Source organism: Coregonus clupeaformis, chromosome 9 (assembly GCF_020615455.1).
Source record: "Coregonus clupeaformis isolate EN_2021a chromosome 9, ASM2061545v1, whole genome shotgun sequence".
In the NCBI taxonomy this organism is placed as follows: domain Eukaryota; kingdom Metazoa; phylum Chordata; class Actinopteri; order Salmoniformes; family Salmonidae; genus Coregonus; species Coregonus clupeaformis.
This window is the reverse complement of record NC_059200.1, coordinates 51835449-51856374: the sequence shown is the minus strand read 5'-3', so window position 1 is coordinate 51856374 and position 20926 is coordinate 51835449. Positions and strand designations below refer to the sequence as shown.

The window sequence follows — 20926 nt, the reverse complement described above, 5'->3', positions numbered from 1 at the left end:
AGGACTAGGACATAGCAGGACAGAACGTTCGCATTTAAACCTGACGCAATAGCCCCTCCCCCCAAATTGCTTGATGTCCCCTATTTATTTGTCTATGTGATGTCGTGACACTGTTATTCAGTGTTATATCATCCACGAATGCTTTCTTTTCTCAGATTGCGTGACAGTGGTCTCTCATTAAATGTAATTCCCAGTCAATCTTGGTTGTTTAAAAAAAATACAAGTTACTCAAACATATTCAGCCTTACTGGTTTACAATCACAATGAGTACATGCAATTCAAAATCAAGGCAGATGAGCCATAATCCGTTTAAACAGGATAACGAGATACTGTAGTAATCTGTCAAAACATACTGAGCTTTTGGGTTTTATCTGGGGAGACAATTTATTGCTGGTGGGGATCTATTGAATGTAAAATAATTGTCAGACTGCAGTCTCTGGTGGAAACTTCTCGAGGCATGCAAGAAGATAAATAGCACCCCCTGCCAGAACATTCAGTCAGTGAGTAATGACATCATCATGAGTAAACATGACAGAAACCTACTACTTAAATAGAGAAGACAGATCAAGGGCACTTCAAATCAACAAGTGTATGGAGAATCATGAGGTGTATGATGTCATGAGGTTAATACAATATGAATAAAAGGCAAAAAAAAGGTACAGTTCCATATTTTTTTATTGAATATTAAGGTAAATATTTCACATTAATACAGGCTACATAAAGTAGAGCCACTATACGACATGAAATGTACTCTCATTTGAACCCTTTTTAGTATGTAAACAATTATACATGTATTTACCACTCTAAAAGGTCTGATTTATCTCTATGTTTTCACTTAGTTATTGGGCTGAGTATAAATAGCGTACAGTCCTGTAGAGCCCTGCAGACGAAGAATAATTCATGTGGGGCTTTTAAAGTCAAAATAATGGCTATACTACGCAGAGAATGGATCCTGTTGAACAGGCAAATCGGTTTGTTCATAGACATTGGTAAACACGTTACAGCCCACACAGTCTTTTTAGTTAGGCACATCAAAATGGTGTCCAACCATCCAATTCCTCCTTTCTGGACACTCCCTAGGTTAATATCGTTGAATATTATGTAATTATCTGGTTCTCTTAAACGTGTATGCGTCTTGTTACTGGTCCTATGCTTTGATGGCCGCACGTGTTTAGTTGACATGATTCAGGTGCACATTCCCAACGTGCGGGGCCCAAGTCCAAGGCCAGATCTGAAACGACACGTTTTCATCACTTGGCTATAAAACCACAACAGTGAGGAATGAGTAATGGTGAAAATAAGTGAAGAATGTTTATGGGAGTGCTTACCTGCTGTGGGTCTGAGTTATCTGCAGAGTTGGAGACCACCTTCAAGACAGGGTTCCAGGCTGGGTCAGCGTTATGGAGCCCGTTGTACACGGGGCCCCCGGGGGCCTCTCCCATAGGAGGGTGGGGAGGAATCATCGTCCCGCCATACATTGACATTGGCAAACCCTCGAAAGGACAATGAGAGAGAAGTGGTAAACATTTTGTTTTTGTGATAGATGTCATTGGATCACTTGGACCAGGAGATCTTTGCATCAACTATTTAGCGTTGTCCGTTACCTTTGGGAAGTCCATAAAGTTGGTGTGCATGGGCTGATTGAAGGTGTTGGAGGGGTTCACGATGCCAGTGTCATCCCGCTCCATGGCCTGGTGCTGGGAGAAAGCACTCTGCTCCTGCATCTGCTGGTGCATCACGTGACCGCCCATCAGTGGCTGAGACCAGCCCGACATCGCCTCTGAAGGTGGAGGGTAAGAGGAGGGGAGGACTGAGATTTTGGATCGTGTGAGAGTTAAAAGTCATGTTAAAAACATTTACACAGAAGACATTCACAATATATTTCAAAGCCTTATAATAAACATCTTAAAACACTTTTAAGTTATCAGTTCTACAACTATCCATTGCACACTAACCCCATCCACCTTTCCCCTGAACACTCACCAGAAGCACTGCCCACTCCAAAGGACCAGATGCCCCCCTGTCCGACAGGCGGCGTGTAGCTGGTGGTGAGCATGGCGTGGTTGACGGAGCCCGTCTGGCGGATACGTGCCAGGCGCTCAGTGCCAATGGGAGGGGGCACCTTGCGGTCTTGCTGGCTATTGCTGCTGGGCTTAGCCTGGATCAGAGCTGGGGTCACCATGGACGTACAGAGGGTAGACGAGACCCCAGACGACACAGAGGGCACTGGGGACTCACCTGAGGAAGGGGCAAAGGCTTGGCTTGTTAACTTTCCAAATGCTAGATTATTCAAATACTTAGGATAAAATAAGATTAAATCATTTTATTTGGCTACATTTACTTTCATTCTTTTCCAAGTGACTGTGTCTGTGTCCCACCATGACAGTAGACATTGAAGCGAATTTACTTTGTTTACAAAGGGGAACCACAGTACATCTATGAAGGAGCGGCCCAGTTCCCTCTCCCTGTGTTGTGTTCTTACAGGAGGTGGAGGCGCTCCAGGGGTGAGGGGAGAAGTGCTGGCGGCTGAAGGAGGGCGTGCCCACCGGGGCTGGACCCTGCAGGTACACTGGACTGCAAGAGATACTGGTGGCAAAGCTGGTCAGAGCAGCAGACGAAGAGATGGAGTTTCCCGACGGGTCCATTGGGTGCATTCCTGAAACAAAGAGTTCAACTGACCTGGTTAAATTATGTAGGCACAAACCACTGTAATAAACGGAACTAGTCTGTCTATATACAGGTAACTGCCAAAATAAAGGAAGCAGTTGAGTAACTAAATTAGGGTTCTGGCGGCTCTTATGGTGCATTTTCCTTGCATGGGTTAGGTCCGCTTAAAGGGCAAGGTAAACGCCAATAAATACACAGCCATTCTGAGGGATCAACTTCAACCTATGGTGAATCATTTCTATCCTGATGGGAGTGGTCTCTTCCAGGATGACAATGCTCCCATCCACAGGGCACAAGTGGTCACTGAATGGTTTTTATGAGCATGAAAACTATGTAAACCTTATGCCATGGCCGTCTCAGTGACCAGATCTCAACCCAATTGAAGACTAATGGGAGAGCGGGGGCTGAGACAGTGTTTTCCCCCACCATCAACAAAAAAACTAATTATGGAATTTATTGTGGAAGAATGGTGTCGCATCCCTCCAATACAGTTCCAGACACTTGTAGAATCTATGCCAGGGCGCATTGAAGCTGTTCTGGTGGCTAGTGGTGGCCAACGCCCTATTAAGACACTTTAATGTAAGTGTTTCCTTTATTTTGGCAGTTCCTGTGTGTGTGTGTGTGTGTGTGTGTGTGTGTGTGTGTGTGTGTGTGTGTGTGTGTGTGTGTGTGTGATATATATATATATATATATATATATATATATATATATATATATATATGATGAGTACTACTTTGTGGAATCAGTCGATTTTTTGTTTCTATGGAACAAAAGTATTGTCTTGGAGTTGGGTTACATGGAGTTATATCTGTGTGTGGTGGAGTCTCTATGGTCCTTGTTGCTTACCGATGGGACTGGTGACAATCCTCTGGGTGTCACAGCGGTACCCTGGTGCCTTGGAGCCATCAGGAGGGGGCATCACGTTCTCCATCTGTCCCATGCCCCCCATATAGGCCGGCGGAGCGGTGTAGGGCTGCTCAGGAGGGGTCCGGGCAGGCAGGTGACATGCTCCCCACACCTGGTTGTTGCCCACCTGGTTGCTGTCGAACATGCTGCTGAAATGGTTGAAGAGGGCAGTGGGGCCGTAGTTGGGGGGCAGCTGCTGGGCCTTGCCCCCGTGGATGTGTATCTGGGAGCCGTTCATCATGCCCATGTTGGAGGACATCTGCTGCTGCATGGAGGGGGGTGCCATGCCATGGTTGGCATGCTGCTGCTGCTGTTTCTGATGTTGCTCCTGGGATGCTCCAGAGGGTACAAATACAGACTGGTGCTCCTGTGGAGATGCCCCAGCTGCCATGGGGTAGAACTGGGCCGAGGGCTGCTTGCGTGAGGGAGCAGGCGGTGCGTAGTGAGGTAAGGTGCTGCTGGTGTGTGTGACCGTGCTTCCCCCTGCTGGTGCAGAGCGAGACGTGGGCAGGAGGGAGCCGGGAGGTTGGGCGGCCGGGAGGCTGGGCTCTGTGCTGGAGGAGAAGGGGAGGGGCAGCTGCTGCTGTCGGCTATCTGGCTGCTGGGAGGGCAGTGGTGGTGGAGCTGTGGGAGCTGTGAAGTGCATGGAGCCGGTGGAGTTGGAGCCTTCAGATGCTCCACCTTGGACAGGTGCCGCTGTGTCTGGAGGGGACTTCTCTTTACCAGGCGTGGCGCTGCCAGCAGGCTCTGGCTTGGAAACCGGCAGCTGCTGTGCAGGCGGGGCGATGGACGAAGCAGGGGAGGGTGGGGTAGAGGGAGTGGTGTGAGGTGCTGCGGCCACCTGCGTAGCGGGCGCACCACTCATGGTCGAGGTGACCGCTGCCATGCTGGCTGTCTTTGGTTCGCCAGAAAAGAGCTGCTTCCTGGCGGAGGAGGGCATGGGGGTGCCAGAGGGTGCAGAGCTGGGGGGCGAGGCGGTGGCTGCATGGCCTGCTATTGAGGCAGGGGCTGTGTACTCTGGATGGACAGCGGAGGCAGGCAAGGGCCGGGGAGCAGTGGTCCCGTTGTGCTTGGGAGAGCTGTTAGTGCTGCCGGGGCTGACGGGACGCACCGGGAACGGGCCCCAGGTGTTGGGAGACGGAGAGAAGGTGCCACCGAACTGTGCCATAGGCAGGCGCGGGTGTCGGATGTGGTGCATGGTCTGGGCGGCCAGCAGGGCCAGGTGGGGGTTGGCGTACGCCAGAGGAAGTGAAACGAAGGGGGGCCTCACTCCGGGAGACAGGTTCTTCCCCATCTTCCCTCCCTGTTGAGAGACTGAGGACGACTGGAAGGACACAGCGGACGACGGCAACACTGATGACAGGCCCTTGGAGCCAGCCGCCGTAGTGTTGGTGGCCCCTGTGGAGGTGGTGTAGGTGGAGCCCATCTTGGTGCTGGTGCCAGGGGCGCGGATGTGGTTTCTGGGGATCAGGTCCTCCAGCTCCTTGGCTGGGTCCTGGATCAGGGAGCTGATCAGCTGCACGGCGTGTCGAGTCGACTCTGTGCCACCTCTGAAAGACCAGAGGGAAAGGAAGAAAAGCAGGTGAGTGTCAAGACAGTAAAAATGACTATAATATGAAATGATATACTGACAGACTGTTCTGTGAAAGCAGTAGACAGTGGGCTGGTCTAACCTGATGGTGATCATCCTCTCTCCATTCTTGTCCTTCTGTTTGTCTACGTCGATGTGAGCACCGGTCACATCCTGAATGGCAGTGATATTACAGCCACCTCTGCCCATGATCCGAGACACCACAGAGGCAGGCACCGACAGCTTCTTAGACCTGACAAAACACACATAAGCAATTCGATTAATATATGTGTCATATGGCTTTACATAACACAACTATGTAGTAGATACCAGTGGCAGTTGACTGTAAATTCCAAACTAAAGCTAGGGAGATGTTAAACAGGGACATACTGTACTCCTACTACTGTCTTTATGGGTAAAAGTAACAGCAGTAGCCATTGTTTGATTTGAGGCACATTTCTGTGAGCCAACCCACCTTCGCACCACCTCCTTCCAACCTTCTTCTCTCTTCTGGCCCCTCTTGGGGCTGGTGAGGTTCATCTTGCTGATGGGCGAGGTGACTGGCAATGAAATGGTTCTGAACGAGGAGGGAAGGGAGCTGGGCGTCAAGTCGTTTACGTAGTCATGGATTCTGAGAAGAAAGAATACGGACTAATAAACTTAAGAGAACCCTGCGGTGTACCTAAAACAATTCAGATGGAAGAATCCTGCATGTGTTTTTCTACATTTTGCACTAAAGCCAGAGAAAACACAAACTACCAAATATTCTATTTTTACCACTAAAGCAGTATACTAGTTAAAGGACTAACAAAAGCTTCAACTTTTAGTTTGGATACACATCAGTTGAGCAAAAAAGATGAGCCACTTACTTCTGGTGTGGTTTGGAGATGGACACAGTGACCTTGTCATCTCGGGAGCTGTGCAGCGAGGTGCACTGCCTCTTCTCAGGGACCGGCTGGGGCTGCTGGCTCACCACCGAAGGAGCAGACGATGAAGAGCAGGAGGATGAGGAAGACGAAGAGGGCAGGTCCGGTAGGTAGTTGAGCTCCAGGCTCTTTCCTCCGCTGCTGCTCTCGCTGTTGCAGTCGGTGCTGTCCAGGTTGTCCGAGTCGCTTCCACCCGGCACCCCGCCACCCCTGGGCTCCCCGTGGATCTTGTTTTTGTCAGCCTTCTGCTGAGCCAGCGCCACCTGGGGGTCCTGCAGGATGATGGGCTCGCTGGGGGAGTCCTTGGTCTTGTTCTTCTTGTTCTTGCGGTTGGTGCTGGGCGTGGTCGTCACGTTGGCTCGTTTCTTGCCGAAGGCGTTGGTGAAGGTGCTGGAGGTGGCAGAGATGCCAATGGTGGTGGTGGTGGTAGCGCTGGGCGGGTCAATGGGGATATCCCCGTCTACATAGACCATGAGACAAGGAAGGAAAAGGTTATTTACCCTTATTTAACCATTGTAAATTAACTTAAATTATTTTTAAACGCACTTAAGAAAGATGCTGGATGGCTTTGTCTCAGTTGAGATTTACACTGAACAAAAATATAAACGCAACATGTAAAGTGTTGGTACCATGTTTCATGAGCTGAAATAAAATATTGGCAGGCTGGCTGCAGGAATGTCCATCAGAGCTGTTGCCAGAGAACTGAATGTTCATTTCTATACCATAAGCTGCCTCCAACGTCGTTTTAGAGAATTTGGCAGTACGTCCAACCGGCCTCACAACCGCAGACCACATGTATGGCGTGTGGGCAAGCAGTTTGCTGATGTCAACGTTGTGAACAGAGTGCCCCATGGTGGCGTTAGGGTATGGGCTACGGACAACGAACACAATTGTATTTTATTGATGGCAATTTGAATGCACAGAAATACCCTGTGACGAAATCATGAGGCCCATTTTTTTTAAAGGTATCTGTGATCAGACGCATATTTGTATTCCCAGTCATGTGAAATCCATTGATTAGGGCCTAATGAATTTATTTCAATTGACTGGTTTCCTCATATGAACTGAAACTCAGTAAAATCGTTGAAATTGTTGCATGTTGCGTTTATATTTGTGTTCAGTATATTCTTCTTTCAGTTAAGAACATCATAGGGAAATAATAAAATGTGTAGCTTGTTTAATTGTGACTTCAATATCACTTCAGTCACGCAGACAGACAGCGACAGATATAGTTTATCTAGTAAAAAGGTCATCTTAAACAGCAATTCAATGCTGATATCAGTAGCTGGATTACGCTATTAGAGGCTGTAAAGGCTGAGCTGGTAAAAAGGTGCTCACCCTCGGAGGAGTCTTGGTCCTGGTCCTGTAACTCCAGGTCCTCCTCCTTTACTTTGACCTCTTCCTCCTCCAGCTTCCTCTTCTGCTCTTCCTTCTTCTTCTTGCGTTTCTCCTTACGCTTCTCACGCTTAGCAGCCAGGGCTTGCTTCTTACTCTCCTCCCTGGACTATAAGCAAAAACAGATGATTACAATATCTACAAAGACCTGTAAATCCATACAGATAAATGAGCATAAGGTTTTTTCTGTGTCCCAAATGACACCCTATTCCCTATTTAGTGTACTACTTTTGACCAGGGCACATAAGTAGTGGGTCATTCTACAGAAGTGGTGCAAATCGGGGTTGGAAAAAATATATATATTTGTATCCAATTTTTCCCAAACCTTCAGCATGCATGTCTTCAACATATGTCAGGTAGACATCCAGTGCCTTCAGAATGTATTCATACCACTTGACTTATTCCACATTGTTGTGATACAGCCGGAATTCAAAATTGATTAAATACATCTCTCACCTATCTACACACAATACCCCATAATGACAAAGTGAAAACATGTTTTTAGACATTGTTGCACATTTATTGAAAATGAAATACAGAAATCTCATTTACATAACTATTCACACCCGAGTTAATACTTGTAGAAGCACCTTTGGCAGCAATTACAGCAGTGAGTCTTTCTGGGTAAGTCTCTAAGAGCTCTCCACACCTGGATTGTGCAACGTTTGCCAATTATTATTTTCAAAATTCTTCAAGCTCGGTTAAATTGGTTGTTGATCATTGCTAGACAACCATTTTCAGGTCTTGCCATAGCTTTTCAAGTAAATTTAAGTCAAAACTGTAACTTGGCCACTCAGGAACATTAATTGTCTTCTTGGTAAGCAACTACAGTATAGATTTGGCATTGTGCTTTAGGTTATTGTCCTGCTGAAAGGTGAATTAATCTCCCAGTGTCTGGTGGAAAGCAGACAACCAGGTTTTCTTCTAGGATTTTGCCTGTGCTTAGCTCCATTCCGTGTTTTTTTTTTAATCCTGAAAATCCCCCAGTCCTTAACCATTACAAGCATACTCATAACATGATGCAGCCACCACAATGCTTGAAAATATGGAGAGTGGTACTCATTAAATGTGTATTATTGGATTTGCCCCAAACATAACACTTAAAGATAATTGCTTTGCCACATTTATTGCAGTATTACTTTAGTGCCTTGTTGTAAACAGGATACATGTTTTGTAATATTATTATTCTGTACAGGCATTCTTCTTTTCACTCTGTCAATTAGGTTAGTATTGTGGAGTAACTACAATGTTGATCCATCCTCAGTTATCTCCCATCACAGCCATTAAACTCTGTAACTATTTTAAAGTCACCATTGGCCTCATGGTGAAATCCCTGAGCGGTTTCCTTCCTCTACGGCAACTGAGATAGGAAGGACGCCTGTATCTTTGTAGTGACTGGGTGTATTGACACATCATCCAAAGTGTAATGAATAACTTCACCATGCTCAAAGGGATACTCAATGTCTGCTTTTTTTGTTTTTCATCTACCAATAGGTGCCCTTCTTTGCGAGGCATTGGAAAAACGTCCCTGGTCTTTGTGGTTGAATCTGTGTTTAAAATTCCCTGCTCGACTGAGGGACCTTACAGATAATTGTATGTGTGGGGTACAGAGATGAGGTAGTCATTACAAAACCATGTTAAACACTATTATTGCAAACAGAGTGAGTCCATGCAACTAATTGTGACTTGTTAAGCACATTTTTACTCCTGAACTTATTTAGGCTTGCCAAAACAAAGGGGTTGAATAATTATTGACTCAAGACATTTCACCTTTTCATTTTTTATTACATTTGTATTAAAGAAAAGTACAAAAATTAAATAAATAAAAATCCACTTTGACATTATGAAGTATTATGATTCAATGTAATCCATTTTAAATTCAGGCTGTAACACAACAAAATGTGGAAAAAGTCACGTGGAACGCTTGTGATGGGACGTCTTATGTAGTGCCACCATCATGCGCAACATGAGTGTCATGCGCATACAAAACATACATTTTTTAAAGGCTTTCACAAAAAACTTTCCCAATTAAATGTTGACTGCAAAGAAAGCATACCTGGCAGAATGATATGATGGTTTGTGTCAATCGGGTGTTCATTCATTTTGCAAAATCTCCCATCACATGTCTAGTAGCCTACCAAAACACCCTAGCCAAACAACAGTCAATTGCAAGGTGGCAGTTTAATTAAAGGGGAACTACAGCAATTCGGTGGTCTACTGATGTGGTTTAAGCATTGTTGTGAATATAGAACATCTATAGTTTTTCTATAAAAAGTGTGATTGAGGGAAATCCTGAAAAAAATCTGAACATTTTCTAAATCTGCAGTTTTCCATATGCCTACTTGTTATCCTTTATTTATGATTCATCTATATTATAATATTATTATTTTACATAGCCTGCCAGAATACACTGTTAGACAGTTTTAAAATACACTTTAATGGATTTGATTGGATTTTGTGTGTCGTATTTACAATAAAATTTTATTGGGAATTTTACAGCTTCAAAGTTCAAAGTTGCATAATGAACCAAAAAAAGCCGCCATACATGCTACTCATAAGATGCAATAAGGTAGATGAACAAATCCCATCCTCAATGAAAATAAAAAGTGGAACCACAAAGCCAAGTTGGAGAACCAGCATGAAGACTAAAGACCCTAAAAGATATGATTAAATATTAAACAGAGGACGAAACTACAGTCGTGGTCAAAAGTATTGGTCTTCACAAAGTTCGCTGCTTCAGTGTTTTGAGATATTTTTGTCAGATGTTACTATGGTATACTGAAGTATAATTACAAACATTCCATAAGTGTCAAAGGCTTTTATTGACAATTACATTAAGTTTATGCAAAGAGTCAATATTTGCAGTGTTGACCCTTCTTTTTCAAGACCTCTGCAATCCGCCCTGGCATGCTGTCAATTAACTTCTGGGCCACATCCTGACTGATGGCAGCCCATTCTTGCATAATCAATGCTTGGAGTTGTGGGTTTTTGTTTGTCCACCCGCCACTTGAGGATTAATGGGATTAAGGTCTGGGGATTTTCCTGGCCATTGACCCAAAATGTCAATGTTCTGTTCCCCGAGCCCTTTATGGCAAGGTGCTCCATCATGCCGGAAAAGGCATTGGTCGTCACCAAACTGTTCTTGGATGGTTGGGAGAAGTTGCTCTCGGAGGATGTGTTAGTACCATTCTTTATTCATGGCTGTGTTCTTAGGCAAAATTGTGAGTGAGCCCACTCCCTGAGCCCCACACATGAATGGTCTCAGGATGCTTTACTGTTGGCATGACACAGGACTGATGGTAGCGCTCACCTTGTCTTCTCCGGACAAGGTGTTTTCCGGATGCCCCAAACAATCGGAAAGGGGATTCATCAGAGAAAATGACTTTACCCCAGTCCTCAGCAGTCCAATCCCTGTACCTTTTGCAGAATATCAGTCTGTCCCTGATGTTTTTACTGGAGAGAAGTGGCTTCCTCGCTGCCCTTCTTGACACCAGGCCATCCTCCAAAAGGCTTCGCCTCACTGTGCATGCAGATGCACTCACACCTGCCTGCTGCCATTCCTGAGCAAGCTCTGCACTGGTGGTGCCCCGATCCCGCAGCTGAATCAACTTTAGGAGACGGTTTTTAGTTTTTGGGGGATTAAGTTCATTTTCATGGCAAAGAGGGACTTCGCAATTAATTGCAATTCATCTGATCACTCTTCATGACATTCTGGAGTATATCATCAAAACTGAGGCAGCAGACTTTGTGAAAATTAGTATTTGTGTCATTCTCAAAACTTTTGACCACGACTGTACAAAACATATAGACATGACATGTCCCTTGCTATTAGTATGGTAAAAAAGAGGAACATTTCAAGCAAAGGGGGAGAAGGGCAGCAGCGGAAAAATGCCAGTGCTTCCCAGAATGCGGAAATTGAGAGCAAAGCGGAGAGAGGAAGCCCAGAGCAACCAAATATGAGTCAAGAAAACACTTACAAGAACAGAATTATAGAAAAAGAAAGAACGCAAAGCTAGCTTTAAAAAAAACGTGAACAGAGAGCAGCTAGGTCAAAAGAGGAGCATGAAAGAAAAAGAAAAAAGATGGGAAAAACATTGTCAGGACTAAGAAAAGGCAAAGCAGAATGAAAAGGCAAAGCAGGTGAAAGCACAACAAGAGAAATTGGAGGCAAAGATAATTCATTTCAAGGAACTAGAGGATAAATTAGAACAGAGAAAGCAACTTGACCATTCTAAAAGAGCCTTGCAGACAGCAGTGCTAGATGTAAGGTTTCCATCTGCCAGAAGGAAGAACTTTCAAAGGGCTAAAGCCTATATGCCAAAACAGGCAGCACAGTATGTCACTACTACCATGGACCTCATTGACAAGGCCTCACCGAGGAAGGCAGCCATTTTCCGTCAGAAGATCAGAACAACAGAGGGGAAGTTGGAAGTAGCAGTTGTTGAAGAATTAGCGAAAGGCCTATCAAAAGTCCAGACAATCTGCAAAGCATTCCTAGTCGATCGGCAAACATTTCTGTAAAAATATGAACGATAAGCCTTGAGTTCCTAATTTATTTTCTTTGTCTCGCGCTGTTCGTGGTAGGTGCACCCGATTCAGCTGCCCTGCGCGATGGGTAAGCGACGTGTTCCCATTTTGAACCATTTCATTTGTCTGGAGGTACAGCGTTCCCGGGGAGAGCAAATCAAGTGCACTATAGGCCTACCACTGGCCAATCAGATGGCTCAGATTACCGTGTCTGCAGGCGTAAAAGAAAGCTACAGCAAAGTTGATACTGAGATTTCTAAACTTTTAAAACCATGACTAGAGAGAGACTGTCAACGAATACAGCAAAGAACTGCTGTTTTTATGAGTGAGTTCATGTTTAAGTTTATTATTAGCGGCTTGGGTCTTTTTTTTTATATTAAGGAATAATGTTTAACTTTCTCTGGTCATAGGAGTAACATGAATTTGTGCATGAAGCAGAAAATGCAGTGCAACGTGAGTTTTGCCATCAGCTGGAAGACTGTGCCACTTTTTGTCCAGAGTCAGCACAGGAAAGGGAGAGTGGAGAGATGTTGAGAGGCGGATCTTCAGTCTGCTGCCCTCTCCCTCCACTAAGACTGACCATCAGATGCAGGCTCCATCAGCCCAGTAAAATAAAAAAAGCAAATTATAGAAATGTATGCTCACTCAGCTGTGTCTCAAGTAGGGCTCTACCCGACCCAAAAATAATCTTGGTAGACCGAAAGTCGTCTGTTCTTTCGACCAATCGATTGGTTGAAAAATGTAAACGTGTATTTTTCCATATACAGACACACACCCATGTGTTTTAATAAAATCAACTATATGCATTGAGCTTGTCTGATGCGTAAAGCTTACAGTTTGATGAAATAAGACAAATGCCTCACGAGGGCGCCAGAGATCTAGATAATCAGAAGAAAAAACCTTAACCTGACCCAACTATTCTCCTCCCGCTCCTGCTGGCTTTTGCAGATTCTGCCATTACTCTCCTGAAGTTGACAGTAATAGGCTACACGAGGAGTTGGCAACCTTTCTCATGTGGAATGCCAATTTATCTTACAATTTCTACTGATCTGCGTGCCAGTTATGGTTTTCATATGCACATTTTCGTGAAACAGTTTCATTTAATTTATAATAACGTCTTCATATCTCAAAATCATTGTCATGTGGTTAATCAAAATTATATCCAAATCTAAATGAAAATCATATAAAACATAAAAAGTAACGTCTATTGCCATTGCCAACTATGTAAAAATAACCTACATAAAGCAAACAAATAAAAACATTGCAGCCTGCAGGTAGAAAATAATTCCTGATAAAAATAAATATCCTATAAATCACATTGGCTACACGCATGGCATGTCTGCAACGAACTTGACACATTGTATTAACTATTAACTGGGTCCGACCCAAAGCTTGCGCTAGCGAACTTACAACATTGTATAAAATATTCTGGCCCCTCAGAGTTTCCTGTGCCAGTGAGATCGGGACAGACACAGCTGTAGGCTATTTGCGCAAAGGATAAGAAGCAGTGCTTGACTTGGGCAGGAGGTCACCGGAGCTGAGTACCGGCACCTCAAATGTTCTACTGCTTGAGCTCCTGTTCCACTTATAGAATATTAGCTCAAAAGTATTGGGGAGCTCCTGCACCTAAATATAAACAGTACCAGCACCCAAAATGAGTACCGGAACCTATTTCAGTCCAAGTCAAGCACTGATAAGAAGTAGTCAGGTAGACCTATTTTATGACGTTTTCATTGGATCAGAGCATGACATTTTTCCCTTTCACACTGAGTGGTTATCGGAAAGGGAGAGCGCTGGAAAGATTTTTCAAATACATTGAGTAACTACTGTAATTCTCAATGTAGGGCTGACCTCATTTAGTCGATTGTTTGGTTGACAGATTTCTTTAGTCGAGCAGTAGCAAAAATATAATATATATGTATATATATATATATCACGGTGTAGAAGACACCTGTCTGATTCGCGCCGAGTGAACTGATCCATCGTGGAGGCCGTGAGGATGGCACAGTCCATCAGTCTAAGACGTGCTCCTGAAATTGTATATGGTTATATTACATAAATGGTGCAACACTAATAAAAATTATATTATTTTATAACAAATGCGCTTTCTCCAGCGTTGGATAGCAGTTGCTGTCCACGGTTCTGAAATACATCAGTGCACTGTTGAATTGCCACCTTTTCCTAGACCATGTTGCTATGTGCATAATAGCAGAGTTAACCAGCATATTGGTGTTGAGCAGCAGAATGAGGAGAAAACAGCCCTTGCCTTATTGTCTAAGAAAAGTGAGGAGAGGAAACCAACTTAATTAGGTCTATAATCGATAGCCTAACTGTTAAATGTGCCTGGCTTTATAAATCAACAACATATCTACAGAAATAAGACAGATCCTGCTTCTGTTGCCTGTTTGAGTGTTTGTTTAATAGCCTACTGATTCTGTGAGCACCAAGCCTCACGCAACATGTCAAGTAAACAATTTAACAAATTCTACAGTTTTTAATCTTTGCTTTGCTGTAATAAAGGCTTTACTTAGTGTTTACACTGTTCCAAATTGTCGGAAAATTTATATTTATAATAATAATGCTAATTTTTCTTGATCTCCTTATTGTTATAATAATAATAATAATACTAATAATAAGTAACATCATTATCATTAGTAGGCTTAGTATAGCAGCCTTGTATAACCACCATCGACCTGTAGGCCTAAGAGCACATCCTGTTTAGTCTTAATACCGTAACTTACTTAGGCCTAAATTTCAATACTTCTATAGGCTACTGTATCAATCAAACATTAATTTGTTAATGTTACCACACAGCAAACAAGTCATCCATGATTTAAAAATGCAATCAAGCATTTTAGTTTAAAAATAAAGCCAGCCTTGAATAATTAGCTTAAACAATAAATAAACCGTTCCATTTCAGAAATTGCATTCACTAATGAATGTGACTGTTCTTAGTCTTTGCTGTAATAAAGGCTTAACCAAAAAACATTACAACAGACTCTCTGGTATGCTTATACTTTATTTAGTGTTGTTTACATTGTTCCAAACGGTCAGAAATTATATTGTTATCTATACAGCACCTGTTTGGCACACATAATATGCACTCAGCGCTTGCTCCTTACCTTCTTTTTCTTGATCTCCATTTATTCCACACATCTGACTTTCCCTTTACCTCCTGAGCAATGTGTAAATATTCCCCCGTTTCGAGTTTATTTGTCACGTATTCTGCATCCATTTGTTATAACCAATTTATTGATGTGATTATGATATGCTATAGGCACGGCCTGCCCGCTCATTAGGCAGGATTAGGTGGCCGCCTAAGGCGGCAGATTGACAACCTCACATAATTCTGCCCAAAAACAATGACAATTTCTCTCAACCAGTGGCATATGGGCTTTTTAGGTGAGTGCTGATGCAGCACTTTGATAAGCAGTGCCCACTTTGTCAAAGTTGCAAAATATTTTGCTTGTCCATTCCCAGTGAGCCTCTCCAGGGTGCTGTAAAGAGACGTATCTCTGCAGCGCTCCAACATTGTCAAAAAAAGTATCTAACATAAATCATGTAGCAGATATAGGATATGGTAGAAAGAGTATGTGGCCTTTTCTGAAGCCTACAGGCTGGAAATAAAATGTATGACAATGTAATGAGATGGACACTTTTTACATCATGCAGGTTTCTCGGAACAAATAGCCTAACCTAAATGGCGCTCAATCAAATAAAAAATGTGCTGTCATGTTATCAAAGGAACATATCTTAAAAACAGGACAGGTCAAAGTAAAATGGACATTATGGTTTCACGTTTGTATCTGTAAATGTTTTTGACAAGCTGATCATAGCGAAAAAGAAAATACTTCTGCATTTCCCGCTGTGTAAACACATTGCAAATAGGCTCGCAATAACTCCTGATAAAGTTGGGTAGCTGATTTTCAGAGCTTAAATAGACAAATTGATTAGTCACAGGAATCAGGACTAATAAAGCCAATGCAATTACAAACGGTGGACCTACCACATGGATGGGCATTCATAAAATTCAATTTCAGGCAACACCGTAGGCTACACCTCCGTAAGAAAGACGCCTTTTGGATGCAGTTGGACGTCTTTTTTTGGTGCAGTTCCAGACCAGCCTTGATTTTGGTCCGGACCAAATCTGAACCAATCACAGATGCCTATGCTCGGTTCAGATTTTGTCCGGTCTTGATTTGGTCCAAACATAAACATCTATAAATGACTTATTTTCAAATTTAATTCTGAAGCAAAAAATGAGCGCTCTGGAGCAGGTTTTCAACAAGGATCTCTCTGTACTGTGCTCCGTTCATCTTTACCTCGATCCTGAATAGTCTCCCCGTCCCTGCCGCTGAAAAACATCTCCACAGCATGATGCTGCCACCACCATACTTCACCGTAGGGATGGTGTTAGGTTTCCTCCAGGCGTGACGCTTGGCATTCAGGCCAAAGAGTTCAATCTTGGTTTCATCAGAACAGAGAATCTTGTTTCTCATGGTCAGAGTCATTTGGTGCCTTTTGGCAAACTCCAAGAGGGCTGTCATGTGCCTTTTACTGAGGAGTGGGTTCCATCTGTCCACTATACCATAAAGGCCTGAATGGTGGAGTGCTGCAAAGATTGTTGTCCTTCTGAAAGGTTCTCCCATCTCCACAGAGGAACTGTGGAGCTCTGTCAGAGTGAACATCGGGTTCTTGGTCACCTCACTGACCAAGGCCCTTCTCCTCCAATTGCTCAGTTTGGCCGGGCGGCCAGCTCTAGGAAGAGTCTTGGTGGTTCCAAACTTCTTCCATTTAAGAATGATGGAGGCCACTGTGTTCTTGGGGACCTTCAATGCTGCAGAAATGTTTTGGTACCCTTCCCCAGATCTGTGCCTCGACACAATCCTGTCTCGGAGCTCTACGGACAATTATTTCGACGTCATGGCTTGGTTCTTGCTCTGACATGCACTGTCAACTTATGTAGACATGTGTGCGCCTTTCCAAATCATGTCCAATCAATTGAATTTACCACAGGTGGACTCCAATCAAGTTATAGAAACATCTCAAGGATGATCAATGGAAACAGGATGCACCTGAGCTCAATTTCGAGTCTCATAGCAAAGGGTCTGAATACTTATGTAAATAACGTATCTGTTTTTTATTTGTAATACATTTGCGAAAAGTTCTACGAACCTGTTTTCGCTTTGTCATTATGGGGTATCGTGTAGATTGATGAGGAAAAAAAGAAATGTAATCCATTTTAGAATAAGGCTGTAACGTAAGAAAATGTGGAAAAAGTCAAGGGGTCTGATAACTTTCCAAATGCACTGTATATGTGACCGACCGGCTCGATCTTACGTAGCAAAAATTGAAATTGTCTTATTTTTTTTTACATTGGATAAAAGTAGAGAATCAGAGCTAGAAAATTGTATATCATACACTACAGTTGAGGAACAATGGGAACGTAATTCTGCTTCCAAAGTTGATCAACTTGTAACCTAACTTTTGAGAAAATGGCCCTTGAATGTTTTGGTACCTACTGGAGAGCTCTTTGTTTACACCCATTCAGCATCGATTTCAAGACTAAAGGCTGGTTTATACTACGGGTGTGTTCGTAAATGTAATCTGGAGTGCCAGAGTGTGCTCTGGGTGTTCGTAAACTCAGAGCGTTGTCAGATTGTCCGTTCGTAAATTCTGAGCATTTCGGTCTTGGAGCGTTCAGAGCGCACACTGGACGCTCTGGCCGAGGAGTAGAGTTGATCCGAGGGTTCTGCCCTAACAGCAGTAGTCAAGCACCTAAGCTAACTGGCTAATGTTGACTAGCTTGCTAGCTACTTCCAGACACAAATGAGAGAACAGCTCGCTCTGACCATTTTACTCGCCCTAGCAGAGCTGGTTAGGTTGTTTTTATGTTATCCAGAGCGTTGGTGACTGCAACTGTGCTGCTGACAACAATTTAAACATGCTAGCTAAACAATGAACCATAATCCCAACTCATAACGTTACTACCCTGCATGAATCTGCAGGTAGCTAACCAACCAGGTTCAATGTTAGCTAGCTAACTATAACTAGCAATTCAAATGGCTCTGAGATATGAATAATATTACTACACAGATCATACACATAACATTAGCTAGCTAGCATTAGCTAGCTAACTAACAGTACACTAACTTGAAATGAAAATAACTTTGACAAAATTAGAAACGTGTAATATCTGAAAATGTAGCTAGCTAGACTATCTTACCCGTATACATGGATGGACGCTTCTCCCTCTCTGTCACGGATGCCCTTAGTTTGAAGATGTAATCCGGAGATAGGTGTTTTATACAACAGCCTTCTATGTGTTCTCTTTTCGACTCCGTCTGCATATTTGCAATCAAACGCCAGAATTTTCTCCATCTCCTTAGCTATCATACTCTAATTCCACTGATTTCAAAACTCGGTCCTCCAGAAAGTGGTGAGCAACACTTATGCAGTTCTACTACGTGATATCTTTAAAAAAAAGCTGCGTTAGAAAGGATTACCTACACATACTGACCAGCTCATGTTATAGACAGAAGTGTGCTACATGGCAGACCAATCCGAACTCATCTCTCGGCATGTCCAGCATGTGTCAAGTAAAAAGAGCAAGGGTTGAGGGAATAGGGAATGTTTTTCCTAAACAAATGAGGGATTTCGGTAACAGAACTTTTCAGTCAGAAATGGCTGTAGTTATGTTGCAGCTTCAGCAACATGGACAGCGCGATAAACACTTTGATTAACACTGATGTTCTGTGGCGGTCGCTGCAGCAGGGAGGATAGAGAGACAATGGGTGCTAGTCACAGTCACTCGCTGTCTTTTTTTGTTTTTTGGGCCCAGCACAATCAAATACATTGCTAGTCGGACTCCCTCTAGTCATTTGTGTGTCTTAATTATTTAATCGAACTGTGTGCTTAAAGCATCAGACAAGCTCAGGGAATATAGTTGATTTGATTAAAACATAGGATGTGTCAATATATGGAAAAATACGTTGAAAAATGTCAACAAATCAATTGGTCGAAAGAACAGACTCTTGGTCGACCGACATTTTTCTTTTGTCGGGGACAGTCCTATATCAACGGATGTAAAAACAGACTTTGTTTGCTTGCTGTTTTAGGTGAAGAAAACATTACTTAGAGAAGCTCCACAGGTCATTAGTGGTGGTGCGTTAAGCCAATCAGAAATACTATCAGATCCCCAAATGGGCACATTTATATGCCCACATTTGCGTTCAAGCCAGGTAGCCTATAGGCCTACTTCCATGCATGCGTGTCCTTACTCAACATTGACAGGAGCACGCCAAACAAAAGACAATGACTAAGTTGACAAAACTTGTAAATGGAATGAAATAAACCAAAACTTGTTTCTCACAAGTGTAGCATAGGATGTGCACTCTGCAAACAATGTGTCCACTCCGACAATGAGAATGGGAAGACTGTAATAATAATATTGAATGCATTAAAATAAATTACCATAATCAAAGTAACAAATATTGTAGATTAGAAATTATAGGAATTAACGGTAAATGTATTACTGGTGATATATGTAATGGGGAATTGATATACACTAACAATCAAAACGCAAACAATTCACACAATTAAGTTATGAAACAATGAATGTGCACAAATTGGCGGGAGAGAGCGCATTCTGGAGAAAGAAGTGCATTGTGCAACTGGAGGCATGGTCAATTCGACGTCTGCATTGGCCATGTAGCATTTATGGTGATATTGCCTCAGCAGAAGTCAGGGCATTCATACAACAAAAAAGTGTTGAGAAAAAAAGAGCAGAAGTAAAATAAAATAACAGTAGGGAGGCTATATATACAGGGGGGTACCAGTGCAGAGTCAACGTGCGGGGGCACCGGCTAGTTGAGGTAGTTGAGGTAATATGTACATGTGGGTAGAGTTAAAGTGACTATGCATAAATAATTAACAGAGTAGCAGCAGCGTAAAAATATGGGGTGGGGGTGGGGGGGCAGTGCAAATAGTCCGGGTAGCCATGATGGCTTGGGGGTAGAAGCTGTTGAGAAGTCTTTTGGACCTAGACTTGGCACTCCGGTACCGCTTGCCGTGCAGTAGCAGAGAGAAGAGTCTATGACTAGGGTGGCTGGAGTCTTTGACAATTTTGAGGGCCTTCCTCTGACACTGCCTGGTATAGAGGTCCTGGATGGCAGGAAGCTTGGCCCCAGTGATGTACTGGGCCGTACGCACTACCCTCTGTAGTGCCTTGCGGTCGGAGGCCGAGCAGTTGCCATACCAGGCGGTGATGCAACCAGTCAGGATGCTCTCAATGGTGTAGCTGTAGAATTTTTTGAGGATCTGAGGACCCATGCCAAATCTTTTCAGTCTCCTGAGGGGGAATAGGCTTTGTCGTGCCCTCTTCACGACTGTCTTGGTTTGTTTGGACCATGATAGTTTGTTGGTGATGTGGACACCAAGGAACTTGAAGCTCTCAACCTGTTCCACTACAGCCCCATCGATGAGAATGGGGGTGTGCTCAGTCCTCTTTTTTTCCCAGCAATTGGCCAGAAACAAATAACTTTCTTCTGAAACTCGTCAGTCTATCCTTGTTCTGAGAAATGAAGGCTATTCCATGCGAGAAATTGCAAAGAAACTGAAGATCTCGTACAACGCTGTGTACTACTCCCTTCACAGAACAGCGCAAACTGGCTCTAACCAGAATAAAAAGAGGAGTGGGAGGCCCCGGTGCACAACTGAGCAAGAGGACAAATACATTAGTGTCTAGTTTGAGAAACAGATGCCTCACAGGTCCTCAACTGGCAGCTTCATGAAATAGTACCCGCAAAACACCAGTCTCAACATCAACAGTGAAGAGGCGACTCCGGGATGCTGACCTAGGCAGACTTCTTCAAGTGCAGTCGCATAAACCATCAATCGCTGTGATGAAACTGGCTCTCAAGAGGACCGCCACAG

At 43.6% G+C, this 20926-nt stretch overlaps 1 protein-coding gene across 6 annotated transcripts in view; it reads right to left on the bottom strand.

Annotated features, from left to right (window-relative positions):
- Nucleotides 1-657: 657 nt before the first annotated feature.
- Nucleotides 658-20926, bottom strand: part of LOC121574074 (ankyrin repeat and KH domain-containing protein 1) — an 87757-nt gene continuing 67488 nt past the window's right edge. For 3 of the 6 annotated variants that reach the window (XM_041886650.1, XM_041886651.1, XM_041886652.1), the window contains exons 25-34: nucleotides 7409-7574; nucleotides 6014-6530; nucleotides 5620-5775; nucleotides 5248-5397; nucleotides 3515-5124; nucleotides 2483-2656; nucleotides 1984-2238; nucleotides 1605-1810; nucleotides 1329-1493; nucleotides 658-1231 (exon numbers count right to left, since the gene is read on the bottom strand). In XM_041886650.1, coding sequence (XP_041742584.1) covers nucleotides 1172-1231; nucleotides 1329-1493; nucleotides 1605-1810; nucleotides 1984-2238; nucleotides 2483-2656; nucleotides 3515-5124; nucleotides 5248-5397; nucleotides 5620-5775; nucleotides 6014-6530; nucleotides 7409-7574 — 3459 coding nt within the window. In that variant the 3' untranslated portion in view covers nucleotides 658-1171. The remainder of the gene's footprint in view (nucleotides 1232-1328; nucleotides 1494-1604; nucleotides 1811-1983; nucleotides 2239-2482; nucleotides 2657-3514; nucleotides 5125-5247; nucleotides 5398-5619; nucleotides 5776-6013; nucleotides 6531-7408; nucleotides 7575-20926) is intronic. The other 3 variants (XM_041886653.1, XM_041886654.1, XM_041886655.1) reach the window with 1 other exon arrangement.